The 14,122-nt window shown below is 35.1% G+C and overlaps 1 protein-coding gene across 1 annotated transcript in view; it reads left to right on the top strand.

Moving 5' to 3' along the window:
- The first annotated feature begins 207 nt into the window (after positions 1-207).
- The window catches only part of FGL1 (fibrinogen like 1), a 19,758-nt gene continuing 5,843 nt past the window's right edge, over positions 208-14,122 (top strand). The window contains exons 1-5 of the mRNA XM_005415511.2: positions 208-334; positions 4,622-4,695; positions 9,819-9,999; positions 12,434-12,593; positions 13,340-13,437. Of these exons, the coding sequence (XP_005415568.1) occupies positions 4,630-4,695; positions 9,819-9,999; positions 12,434-12,593; positions 13,340-13,437 (505 nt within the window). The 5' untranslated portion in view covers positions 208-334; positions 4,622-4,629. The remainder of the gene's footprint in view (positions 335-4,621; positions 4,696-9,818; positions 10,000-12,433; positions 12,594-13,339; positions 13,438-14,122) is intronic.

Here is a 14,122-nt window from a genome sequence, read left to right as displayed (position 1 = left end):
GACTGGAGTATAAAGCTGAGTATGATACAGAGAGCAATTTCTTGAACCACAACAGTGAAAGGGAATAGATGATCCTTTGTTATTTTTGGTTTATTTTTGTTCCAGAAGTGTTGTGTTAGGCACAGATTTGCCATCATCTCCTTCTTATGTTGCAATTTAGTCTTGATAACTGCAACTTCTCAGCAGCATTCCAGCCGAGTGACTCATAGCAGATGTAAGCCTCCACTCTGCCGAATTTAATAGCAAAAACAATCGCAGCTTGGGAAGGGCTCTGGAATTATTTGCCTCAGTTCAAGAAGATTTAACAACTTTGGGTTCTGTCCAGAAGTTAAAGGTAAACATTTAGGGTACCTATGAGGGAAGAAGGAAGACGTATGGCTAATTTCTATAGTTATGCTTTAAAAGTAATTTGTTTTTTGAAGGCCATATAACTGGTGCAGTATTGATAATGATGTATGAATGTTTTACCAGGATCTAGGTATTTTCCTGCATTTCTACGTAGTTAATAAAACTACTATTTGAATCTGCAGTTTTTAAATTTGTATTACTATGGGCTATATGAACAAGGCTGCTTTTAGAACCTAAAAGTAAATAAAATCATGAATTATTTTTCAGATGAGGAAAACGGAAATTTTTGTAACACCACCAAATTTAAACAAAGCAAAATCTGTGCATGAGTTTAATAATCTGAATTTTGAGAAAGCAAACAAAAAACTTTCCAGCTATTTTCTATCCTTTCAGCAGATTCTCTCTTACTATTATTGTATCTATTAGCAATGCAAGTCTTAATGACACTGTGCCAACAGAAAGAAACAGACATCTGTATTCCATCTAGTTTGCTGTCTCTTAAATTCAAAAACATAAGAACATTCTAATGGTCCAAACTTTTCATACTACAGAATTTCTTTAATGTCATCAAATCTTTTCAATAATTTGTTATTTAAAGACTTGGAAAAAACATCAGATTTAGGGGAAATTTGAATCTAGGATTGACTGTGTGTGTATCCTTTAAAGAAAGCCTAGGAACAGAGAAGAAAAAAGATGTCTTTCTAGAATTTTGATTCCACAGCTTTGGAAAAAGATTTGTTTCTGCCTAACTGTACAATGCATATTCCAGGTGTAATTTTGGAATAGTAAATGAGTAACCCCAGGGATAAAATTTCAAGGTTTCACAAGAGTTGCACTTAAATTTAAATTGTTTAAAACAGAAAGTGATTTTTTTTCCAGCTAACCATTAAGGGCTTGTGTTTCAACTTGAAAACAGAATACCAAGTTTTTCTCGCTGTAGCATATGGTGTGTGATAATTAATCCACATGTCTACTGTCTGAGATTAAGATTTCCCTGGAAAGGGATATCCCCTGTACAAATTTTTGGTGTGTTTTTTTTTTTTTTTTTCTTTTTGTTAAATCAACACAGGTGTAATAAAACAAGTCTTGGAAGTCTCTCAACAGTTGTTAACTCTTCAGGTTCATCTATGACTGATTAAAATCTGTAATTTTTTGCAGGTTTTTTGAGTTAAAGTTTTATTCAATTGTGTACTGTCAGCAAATAGCTATATAACAAGGGTAAATATTTAAAGGACTGAAGAAATTTGTTTAAGAAATTGACTTTCAATGGAATCTTCCTAGAGCAAGATGTTAAGCTTCCCTTGAACAGAACTTTAGGTTTCCCTGTTACTGAATACCGTGGTTGTGCACCTTCAGAGAACTGTTACTAACACAACCTCTACTGAAGCTTTTTTTAGAAATGCGGATAACTAAGTAAAAAGTTACCCACATAAATTCCACGTCCAAACCTGATGATTTAGTGTGTCAAAGTGCTTTGAATGTGTAAGGGGCTTGACCCTATTTACCACTTTTCTTGTCACTGTAAAGTTGACCACTCAGTGAATCCCATGTCACTGCAACTGTGAGATAGACAAACTGCAGGAGTTTATGCCTGCTGAGAATCTGGCTTAAAGGTGTGGTCCAGGACCAGCACTGCTGATTGTCCTCTGACTTGTCTTGGTCTACCTGCTGGGCAGTGACAGAAGCAGAGGAATGCCTTTAAGTCACCCATTTCCCTTCAGAACTTGAGTTTTCAGGTCTCTTCCTAGTCTTTTTTATCTTCTCCCTTTCTTTGGAGGACAGTAGCACAAGGATTTTGGTTTCCTCTAATCTACTAGAGGTCCCTCTGTGGGTTTTTTTACTGTGTCCTCTCTGTTTCAGCCTTCCCTGTTTCTGACTGGTAGATCTGCCAAATGGAAGCCTCAGTTTCTCCCTCTTTATAAACCTCTTGTCTTATATTCATAGTGAGGTTATGTTTTAAGTGGCTACAGGATCAATACTCGATCTTGAGTTTACTGTCCAGTTTGCTTTCTTAAAAATGAAACTCCAGGATTAAAATACCTTCAGCAATTTACTTAAATTGTCAAATTGAGAAAATTTGAGACTATGATTATATTTTGCTATGTCTTTTGAGCATGTTTTAGTTCAGCACTAAAGTTGACATGCTAAGTTGTCTCCCAAGTGCACCCCTTGTGAAGTTTCCCACAAGAGGAACATTCTATTGAAAGAGGCATCCTTAAATAGAAAGGTGACTTCATCTGAAGATAACAAACAAAACCAACTGCACACACTCTACACTCCTCAGCCAATCATTCTTTTTGTGCAGCTTGCTCATAGCAGCTCATACATGCTGTAAGGGACTTACCTGCCTTGACTGTACCTCACAGTGTTCTATTTTTTAAATTTTTTTTTTACTTACATAAATTTCTCTGAAGAGTATTCAAGATTTACTTGATAGTCTTTTCAAAAAGAATAAGAATACTGTTGTAAAGTTTTGTAATCCATTTAAGATTTTTTTTTTTTAAGATTGATTGTGGTATTCAGGCATTCACAGTCAGTGAAATCATGATAGAACAGTTCAAATACTAAGGCTAATATGAGGGAAGATACTGTGGTTTCATAATTAAAATAACAGGGATGAAGTAGAGTATATGAAATATGAATCTTCCAGTGAAGAAAATGGAGTCCCTTCTCTCTTAGAAAACATATTTAAAGTATGGAAGGATTAAGGCTAGCAGTTAGCAGAGACAGAACATTTGCAGGCTGTCCAGATAGCTAATGTACTCTTTGGTCACTCCTGTCACAGCCAGTGTCATCCCAACAGATGGCAACAGCTGCTTTCAAAACAGAAGTGACTGTAATAGCTATAACTACTAATGTAATTTTACTAGCTGTAATTTTAAAAAGCATCCTAAGTATTTTATAGGTAAGTGTTGAAATCTGAGATTTGTTTGGGTTGTAATTTCTGGATTTGCATGAAGTTTTCAGATATTGGTGAAAATACAGTTGGACTTGTCCAATTTTGCACAAACTTAAAAACATACTTCTCCTAAGCACCTTGCTTATCTTTGTACTGTAAAATGAAACAGTCTGCCAAAGTTCCACTCATATTTTATATTAATTCCTGTAGCAACATGAGTGGAAATTTTCATAAAGTTGGTATTTCAATAAGCACATGCTGGTATTGAGTCATTAATCGCTATTAGAAGTTTTACACTTTGTCTAACTACAAATGCTTTAAATGTGTCACCATCTCTGGAAGCATTCAATAAATGTAAATGTGGTGCTTTAGGGACAGGCTTTAGTGGTGGACCTGTCAATATTAAGTTAGTGGTTCAACTTGATGATCATGGAGATCTTTTCCTTAATAACTCTATAGTACGAAAAGCAGAGTAGACACATATTCTGGTTTAATTAGGTGTTAACAATGCTAAATGAAAATATTCATAGTTACAAAAGAAAAAAAATTCCTCAGTTGATAGCTTGCAGAAGTTTAAGTAATTAATTCAGAGTAGTTTATGTATAATCTTTGTAAATATTTTACTGATTGGAGGCCTCGGTTTCTCCTCTGGGAAAAGCACATGTCTGTCTTACAAAACGATTTTGAGGTTCTATCAGCTAACGTTTGCAAGGCAGTGAGATACAGTGGAGATTGGTTTGGTCTATGAAATAATTTTCATATGAAAAAATGGGGTTTAAAATGCTATGGGTCATACAGTGCAAAGTATCCACAGTTATGAGTTTAAAGATGCCATTCTTGTCACCATTAGAATAAAAGTTGATAACTATTTTGGATTCTTCCCCCAAATTACTCTATGACAGCAAAATTATCTTGATCTCTCCTGGTGCACAAAATTTGCAGAAATCTTTAGATCAAGGACAACTAGCCCAATTCAGATTTTAATTGTATATGACAGGGACCTTTCTCACAAATTTAAAAGACCAACAAGGAATATTTCCCTGTTCTTCAGCTTGTTTAAAATGTTTCTGCTTTTGTCTTGAAAATAAGATGTGTGCTTTTGAATCTTGAATAGCTATCCTAAAATACATGGAGAGCTCTAATACAAAGTGGCCTAAAAGAATAAATTATCATTTTACTGGCTTTTGGAGTTGTATTTTATCAGACTATTTTAGACATTTGTAATGAATCCTGCATGCGCACTGTATTTACAATTTGCAAGAAAAGAATTATAGGTTAAATAGACTATTTTTAATAAGATTTAAGATGTCAAGTGTAAATTTTAGTTTTAATGTTTAAGTTAACTAGTGTTTCCTTTGCTCCTCTACTTCACAGCTTCCAAAATGAAGATTTTGATAATGATTGATTTTGTCCTTGCAGCTAGCCTGATGGATGTCATTGGCAGCTCTGTAAGTTCTAGTAATTAAATATTTCTCTAGAGTTTCTTCTAAATACTGCAAACCTTATCCTCCATAGTGCTCAAAATCTCTACATACAATGGCAGAACCTTTGATGGAAAAGAGTAGAATTCATTAGAAAATTAAAGAATAAGGAAATATCTTCAAATAGTGTTTAGTGGGGACAAGTTTCCAATAATGAAAAAGGAAACAAATGCATAAGTTTACAATGGAAGGTCCATCACTAGGTAATGGCTCCGAAGAAAGAAATCCTTTCAGTTTATGACTAGATCTGATATGAAAAATGAGACAATAAATCTTTCCTAAAACAGCTATCATATGATGCATGGAGGCACACTGTACAGAAGGCACACAGTTACCATTCAGGTGTAATGCTAACTCAGAATTACACCTGTAGTTTTGAGCAGCGTAGTTACAGAAAGGCAAAGCACAGGAACTCCTAAAGCAGTGGCTGCAGCAGTGTTATTTCTGGGCACTGACACCTGGCATGCAGAATGTTTCCATCCTTTTCCACCTTGTCCACTGGCCCTACAACTTTTTCTCAAACAAGATCCATAACTTCATATTCTTACTTGTTTCCATGTAACTACATTGTAGTTCACACTCAGAAACAATGATCAAAGCTCCTTCACTTCAAGCTCCCGAAACCCTCTCCTATACATTCTGTTCCTCCAACAAAAACCCTAATAAAATCACACTTACTCCACAGTTTAAAATACTTCTAGCCTCACCAATGCTGCACTGCGTGTCATGGCTGTCCTTGCTAGTTTTAGATCCAGGTCCTAAATAGCAGAGACCTAAAGGGATTGAATTCTTGATTCATAATTGCCTAGGTGGAAGTAGTTGCTGAATTTACAACTATTGTTTGTGGATTACATTACCTTATGGAAAACTTTTGTTCCAATAAGTGCTTTTATAGAGGCAGAATGGGAATGACTCTCTAATCACTTCTGCTCAGTGGAGAAAAATATTACTAATTTCTGCAGAGGCCTACTGAGAAAAGAGGCATCACAGTTAAATGCATTTACTTATTTTTAAATTATTGTTTTTAATTTAGAATATTTTGGACTTAGCTGACTTTCTGAGTAAAAACTGGGAACATTCAGAACTTCATCTCAAAGTTTTCACCTTTTAATCTAATTAAAACACTAATTTCAATATAGAGTTATTTTGGAGCTAATTCATATTATTAAAAGTAGACGAAATAGCACCACAGGTAAAAACCTTGTATTTTTATAGTTCTCATTAAGTATTCCGAGTCCAATTTGTAGCAATAATTTTAATGGAAGGTCACTGGCTGCTAAATAATTCACACAATAATGAAAGTGAATGCACATTAATTGCAGCAGCTGGTTAAATGTAGGATTGTGTGCCCAAGAGCAGAGCTGTCAGCAGTTGTTAGATAATTGCTTCTCAATGTGTAGTGCAAACAGTTGCTTCACTGAAACACACAGAACAGGTTGTGTTCAGTCTGGTTTCAGTCAGTGGGCACCACTGTCCACTGGAGATAGCCAAAGTAAAATCCACATTTTCTGGAGTATTTCAACATTGTAATGGTTTAACTTTGGTCCAAATATAACAAATGGAATAGCAATATGTGAGAACTGTAATTTGCATTTTGCTTTTTTATTCCTCCAGCTTTGCACTGGTTTAACTTCAGTGGTTTTTAAAGGATTATCCTGTGAAAAAAAGTGTAGCAGCACATTGCAAGAACAGTCTGGTAAACTGAAGATCTAAAAGCCACATTGATCCAATTAAAGTTACAGTTACCTTTTGATTGTCCCATGAAAAAAATATACATGGAATTCCAAATATGAGAACTGTGGTTTTGCTGTTCAGCAGCAAAAGTCTAATGGGATTTGTCTGGAGTTGACAGAGAGACATCAATGAGAAGGCTGAAGCCAGGGAGAGAAGAGAAAGTATCAGATACCAGTACTTTTCATATGTGGGTTACTTTCAAAACTATTTCTGCTCAAGCATTTTTCTTTTCTTTTCTTATGCTATACTTATTCACTATGGCTAGTCATATCTTGATTATCACTTCTAATTTACTGTCACTTCCCAAGCCTTAAGAGCTTAAAACCCTTCAAATAAGGAAATTGCAATGTGTAGTGTAGATATATCACTGTTCACCCCATCATGAGTGTATTGTCTGCAAAGCAGATGAGAATCAGCTCATAGTTATTCATTTTTATGAATTAATTCATATTTTTAAGTAAATAATAACAAAAGATGGATTTTAAATGCAAGTTTAATATTTAGAGACACAGCCTGTTGCAGACTTGTGTTTAATTTGGTTCAAAGGAAAGGACCTTTTTTTATGGTATACGAAGTGGTGTCATACTGAATTTAGATACTAAGTTTTTCTAAGTTAAGATAAATTTTTTTCAAGAAGTTCTATACTTGTACTGTATAATTTAACCGCAGCAGGAGAATGGCTTTTAGCAGTATGAAAGGGGAACTGATAGAGGCATTTCTTTCACCTGAAAGAAACACATGTAGCTGCCTCTCCCAAATGCCATGTCCCTTGCTCTTTCCAGAATGGAAGGTAGCTCTTTGTGGCTCAGATCTGCCACTGTCACAGAGGTTGCCCACCTGAAGTCCTGTCTATGAAATTGCAAGAGCCTGGCAATGGGGGCCACCATTTCCAGGACTCTCCTATTGCATGTTACCATGTTATCCAAGCTTGTGAGGACTGAGTTAAGACTGATACAGGCTAACCTTCTCAGTAAAACTGGTAACTGTGGCATGGTGGCTTCTTTATCACTCTTAATGTAGTATGATTTGAATAAATATAACTAAAATAACTTAGTATGATTAGAATAAATATTTGGGAACATGGGATTTTTTGCTTTTCTTTTATAGTTAGCATTAGCTCATCAGGGTGAGCCTGGAAATATTTTTTCAATACTTTTTTAATTTATTCACTCTTTCTCAATCCACCTATATATCTCTTTCTCTCTCTCTAAAGCTCTGCAGTCCTCTGTAATTTTCTGTATTCACAGAGGACCAGACTGACAATTTGCATTCACCTGTCAAAGAAGCCTCTTCTGAATCTCCCACTGAATTCATTCCCACTGAGTAGAAAATTCAGCTTTTGTGAAGGGTTTATATGAAGCTGCAGATACAATTGAGACAAGCGCCCTGGAAAGGCTGCACAATAAATAGTGCATCTTTTCTTTGTAATATGCAACATGTCCCACACTAACCAGTGCATACAGTAAAGTAACATCCCTCTAAGCCACCGTAGCAACTTTACATGCCCATATATTTACCTATTTTCTTCTCTTGTTTCCTGCTAGAAGAAAAGTATGATGTGCTAAGCATCTCGTATAGCTATCAACAACTGAAAAAAGATTTTCAAGCGAAGGTTCTTAAATAAGATAAAACTTTTGGGATATTACTGGGTCGTTGGCCGCTGCGTGCCTCCAAAAAAAGGAGTTTTGGAAATGTGCCTCTGGCCCTACAGCGTCCCCTTGTGGGCAAGCATCGCCACGGTACCCCGGCAGCTCCTGGGCCAGCGCAGGGCTCCGGAACCTTTCCCTCTCAAACAGGTCGCTGACAAACTGCCAAGTTTGTCAGCGACCTGAAAAAATACGTAATTTTTTTTTTCATATGCATATGTATATATTCCCCCCATTCTTTTATTTCACCGTGTACTTAAATTGCAGTTAAGTATGAATTAAAGCAAGTCTCTGATATGCTTCAGTAATACTTAAGGCAGAAGTCTGTCTTCAGGATAGTTCTGCACAGTCTTGTGATCAAATTTTTCAGTTGAACTAAATATTGCAGACAAATTGAACAATTTGTTGGAAATGTTCATGGACAATGGGTGAAACCTGAGCTTGATGCAAATGAAAGTATGTAGACACCACTGAGGTGCACCTCATTATGCACAGCAGTATGCTATTGCAGACATCTCTATAGTTTGGTGTGATAGGGCAATGTTCTGAGATATCAGTTCTTCCATATAAATGGCAAATATTGCAGGTCTGCATGTAAATAATGTTTCCTATGAATAAGGCAGCACCAATTTAGGACTACTGCAAATTTGATCTTACATGTCAGATTTCCAGAAAGTCACCCTTTGATTTTGCCTTTACAGTGCTAGTTGTGCTCTTTTACAAGCTACTAAACTCTGCTTATATAAAATTTCAGTGTTACTGATCCAAAACCTGTGTCATGTTTCCAAAGGCTTTTCTACCTCACGCTGAAATCAGATTTATTTAATATATATTTTAAACCATACAGATTGTTTTAATTTAAGTTCTCCAGATCAGATTGTGTTCACTTTGGCTATTTTACCATAGTCTTTAATCTAAAACAAATTATTTATTGCTCATCATGCGTTCAGCATGTCAGAATTTGGAACAGCTATTCCTCTATTCCAGCCCTTGAGGGTCAAGTGAGTGCTAGGTAACACTGTATCAGAATTACCACATTTCTCACCCACTCCGCATGGCAAAATTAAGTACAAAAGTCACAGCACAACATTGACTTTAACTTTTGTTTTAACTTTTATTTTTCATGTATATTCAGGGCTTCTTAGAGACTATTTTAGCATGCCAAAAATGAGCTTAAAACTTAACAATATTTATGTTGGCAATGTTGGGATTCTTATCATAAGAAGTGTGTAACTTAAAAGCATTCAAAAATGCACTATGAAAGTTGAAAACATATCCATGTGGATTGCATCTTTAAAACTCTTTAGAGCCTTCATAATATTAGTAGCAGGCTTCTCTGGATAGAAAATCTCTGTGCATGGAAGATGATAAGAGATGGGGCCTCCTTATGATAGGGCCTGTATTATAGTGTTTTTCCCCAAAATCCCTGCTGCATGTTTGCAGTTAGAGCTGGTAGCACTAAAGAGAAGATCTCTTTGCAAAGTGTTCATAAGATGAATGTTTTATATATTACATGCAGTAACATGAAATAATTTAAAACAAATTAGCAACAGAGATGGAAGTCAACATACTGTCTGTAGGAAATTGTGACCAAAATATTTTATTCAAGTTTAATTTTATTTATGGTTTGGTTGGTTGGCTCATTGTGTCACATGTTAAATATCACATAAAATTTGTTGATTTTACAACAAGATATGTTTTCCTCTCTAGGATTTACAGAAATGTTTTCAAGACCAAATACGACTTCAGGGCCAGGTGAGGCTTCTGGAGCATCGTGTGAAACAGAAGCAGTTAAAAATTATACAGCTCTTAGAGAAGAAAGAGATTCAGTACAGTGACAGAGAAGATGAAAGCAGTGTCATTGACTTGGGAGGAAAAAGACAGTATTCAGGTTAGAAATGGAGCTATTCTTTTCATTTCCTTTCATCGTAATGATACCCAGACGCTTTAGCACAATTGGGCCTATTGAGTTATTGTTTTAAAAACTCATTGTAGAATGTTTGTTTAAAACACAGTGCTCAGCTTTTACCTGGACCTGCTGTGCAGGGAAAAATTGCTAATGTCAGATTGTAGAAATCAAATCAGGATTTAAGACGTTTACTGATTTATTAGTAGTGCATAACTTGAAAACAATCAGTTAACAATCATAACTTAAAAACAAGCACAAATCTCAGCAATACAACAGATAAAAGCCAATAATAGACATTTACAAAATGTTAATCAGGAGTTCAGATTTCTAAATGCCATTCTTTGACTTATGTCAGAAGTTCTAGCAATCTCAAAAATAACTAACAACAGGGTTAGTTCACATTCAAACATTCAAATGGTTGCCTATGTTACAAGAAACTGACTTTGTTCCAATCTGTAAAGTCCCTGAGACCTCCATATTTACACGCATAAGCCTGGCATTATGGCATCTGCATCTCACTTTAATAACAATTTCACTGAGTTGGATTCAGCTCATGACATCACAGCTTTTAAATCCTGGTTTAAAGTTGTTTTTCTAATTTTACCAGCACTCTGGTGGTGATCCACTCCTTCTACAGTAGAAGGCTTATAATAAATACAGTGGAAGTATATAATAAAACATCATCCAAACTCTTGATATAATAAAACACCATCCAAAACAATAGTTGGATTGAAAATATAATTTAGGAGACTGACTTCTAGGTGGTGTTTGTTTCTAACTGTCCAGTGCTAGAAAGTCTTTACTACTATTATTTTTAATAGCCTTGATTGAATATGCTTGTAGTGCTTATGCTGCTGGAAGAAATACCAATATATATATAACATTTGATCTCAAGGCATCAAATATAATAAAACACCATTAAAATGAAATAAAAAGCAGTTGTAAATCTGACATAAAAATTTTGGCTGTGTATTTATGTACTCAGCATTCTGGAACACTTTATTTTTATTATTAGAGCTGACTTGTTATTGAAAAGATTATTAAAGCCACATTTCTCTGAAAGATATTTGTCCTTTCTTAGCATAAGTCTCAATTTATTCTTTTACAATGTTATTCTAATAAACAGATCTAACTTGTTCCTGTTTCTGATTATTTTTTCCCCCATTATTTTTCACTTTCTTTACAGCTTGGAAAATGCCTTTCCTGTTCATACTGTATTATTTTCTTAAACTGCTGTAGCATTTTAATATCAACAGAGCTGGATAATTTGAGTTAGATAGTGAGGGGGAAATTCCATACTATATACACCCGCTAAAAATTAAGATATGCTTGTGTTTTGCTGACCTACTAAGAAATTAATTTTCTCTAAGCCAACCACACATTCTCTACAAAGACAACTTAGCTGTTATTTAAATCATATTTTCTATTTGAGTTTATTCAAATTCTGGCATAGCTATTTGTTTTCAGTATAAAGTGTTTATTTTCTATGTCTTATCTTCACTGACACTTTCACTGAAGAGAAATGTAATAGTTCATAAAGTTCCAAGCAGGCCTGGAAGTTCAGCCAATTCAGAGAATTCCTTAAAGTTAATCAGCTCTACCTTAGCCAGGAAAAACAGAAATGCTGAAAATTATATGTCTTTTCTGTATGACTGCCTGATGGTAGATTACATATAAACAAAGAACTCATTTCATTTCTTAATTCCTAGAGGAAAGAATTTAAGATTATGCAATTACATTGCTGTAATATTTCTATGAGCTCTGAATTTTGTTATTGTTGTAAATTATATTCATCAACAGCAATGCAGGCCAGACTGTGAATGGTGCCAAGCCAAAGTGGTCTCATTTTACACACATACTGCACTTTTTGGGTGTAGTCTGCTGTATACTTTTGCTCCTATTTGATAGAAGGGACAGGAGAATCAGGCCTTGCAATTGTTTCTGGTTATAACACTGGAGATTCCATACTTTTGTTTCTGGCATTTCTGTGAACTTTCTGGACATAGAAGTCCATGTTTCTTTTTAAAGGTTACTCTATGTTACATGTAATTTTAAGGTTGTAACAGGATTCTAATGTGGATGATACCACTGTAAATTAAAAGTGACACCACTTAAACCAGAGGAATTATTTTGCTAGTCAAGTAGAAACAAAAATTGTCATATTTCACCATGTGAAGATATTATTTCAAAGATATATCAAAATAATTATAGGCCAGCAAAGCTTTAGAGCAACACAAGTACAAAAAAATACCCAAAAGTTAAAGAAATGTGTTTGCAGAGATATTTCATTTTATTAGTGTGGTTCATATGTGACTTCTACATAGCATGACTTGATTACTGTTACTGACTTGATTTCTGATTTTGCCAGTAAGTACAGGACTAAAAATGTTGTGTCCGATTAATGTTGTGTGAACAGATTGTGCAGAAATCTTCAATGATGGCCATAAGCAAAATGGATTTTATAAAATAAAACCAATCCAGAGTCCCAAAGAATTCTTTGCATTCTGTGACATGTCTGAAGGAGGTGGCTGGACTGTGTTTCAGAGACGTTCCGATGGCAGCCAGAATTTTGATAGGTAGGTACTAGATTTGGTAATTAAAACTGGAAACAAAGTGAAGAAACATTAACCAGATGGTGCTAAATTAAATCTGAACTTTAGAAGTATATGAGTAAGTTGTTATCCCAGATAAAAGGGAGGAATGGTTATTCTGTGGAACAGCCTCTAGATGGGATACCTACCACTTCTGTTTCTGGCTGTTTTCTGTGAGACATCCATTCTGATCTTTTTCTGGCAACTTTTGCATTTGACACAAGGACACTTCAATGTCAAATGCCTCAACACTTGTTAAGGACTCTTAATGATGAGGAAAGATTGTCTTCTGCAATTAGTAAAAATTAAAAAAAAAAAAAAAAAAAAAAAAAAAAAAAAAAAAAAAAAAAAGGCAGGCAGTCTGAGGGCTCTTTGAGTAAAAATGTTCACAAACATGTCTAGTGGGAGGATGAGAAACAAAGTACCTCAACTGAAACAAGAGAGCTTCAGACTGGATATAAGGAGAAACTTTTTCACCATGAAAAGAGTCAGCAAAGGTTACCCAAAGAGAATGTGCAGTCTCCATCCTTGGAAGTTTTCAAGATCTGAACAGACAAGCTCTGAACAACCTGGTCCGATCTCATGGCTGATTCTGGCTTGAGACTGACACTGGACTAGCTTGCCTCCTGAGGTTCCTTCTAGTTTGAGTTAATCTGTGATCTAAGATTGTATTATAAAACATCCAAATAAACTTGTTTTTTTGAGAAATTAGTAATTTATACTCATTTCAGACTTTGGGCTGACTATGAAGAAGGCTTTGGAAATTTTGTTTTGAAAAATGGTGAATTTTGGCTTGGAAACAAAAATCTTCATTATTTGACTAATCAAGGTAAGATTTGTATTTTAACAATAGTCTTATTGTTTCTGCTTCTTTGCTCTTTCCAGGCAATTTTTTTGTTTCCCCTTTTTGTTATCATAAATCCTGAGTTCTGTTGTTGGTCTGCATGGACTTCTCTAAGTTTCAGAAAAAACCACATTTGAATATATGTTTTCTAACAAAAGGTTCAAAACTGTCCTTAGGCCACTGGCATACTGAGAGCCCCTGTGAAACAGGGAACAGGAGACAGGAGTCTACCTTAAAAGAATTGTCTCTATCCATTTTCCATGACCATCACTAACAGTCCAGAGACAGGTATATGCTGTACCAAGACACTTATTCAGGGCTTTTTAGCTGTGTGGGCTACTACATGGAAGTAATTCTAGTCCAGTCCTGTTGATGAGGCCAGTAGTAGAAAGTTATTTTCATCTAATAGTCACTCAATGTAAGCTAACTTCTGCTTTGTTGTAGAATGCTGCAGATACAAAACTTACCCACTGGCTTAGCCAGCTAAATCATGTGGAGATCAGTGCCACCAGGATGTGATCCTAGTATAACTTTATTTATTTTCAGAGTATAAAAATCTGATTTTCATAGGTAAAAATTTATTGATGAATTTTCACTATGCTTTCACTACCACCTCAAATATTGTACTAAAATGTAAAACCTGTAAGGCCATCTTTTTTTACAATTTTTT

The sequence above is a fragment of the Geospiza fortis genome, unplaced genomic scaffold, assembly GCF_000277835.1.
Source record: "Geospiza fortis unplaced genomic scaffold, GeoFor_1.0 scaffold40, whole genome shotgun sequence".
In the NCBI taxonomy this organism is placed as follows: Eukaryota; Metazoa; Chordata; class Aves; order Passeriformes; family Thraupidae; genus Geospiza; species Geospiza fortis.
Note: the sequence above shows the minus strand (reverse complement) of the source record. Positions and strands in the feature narration are given on the sequence as shown.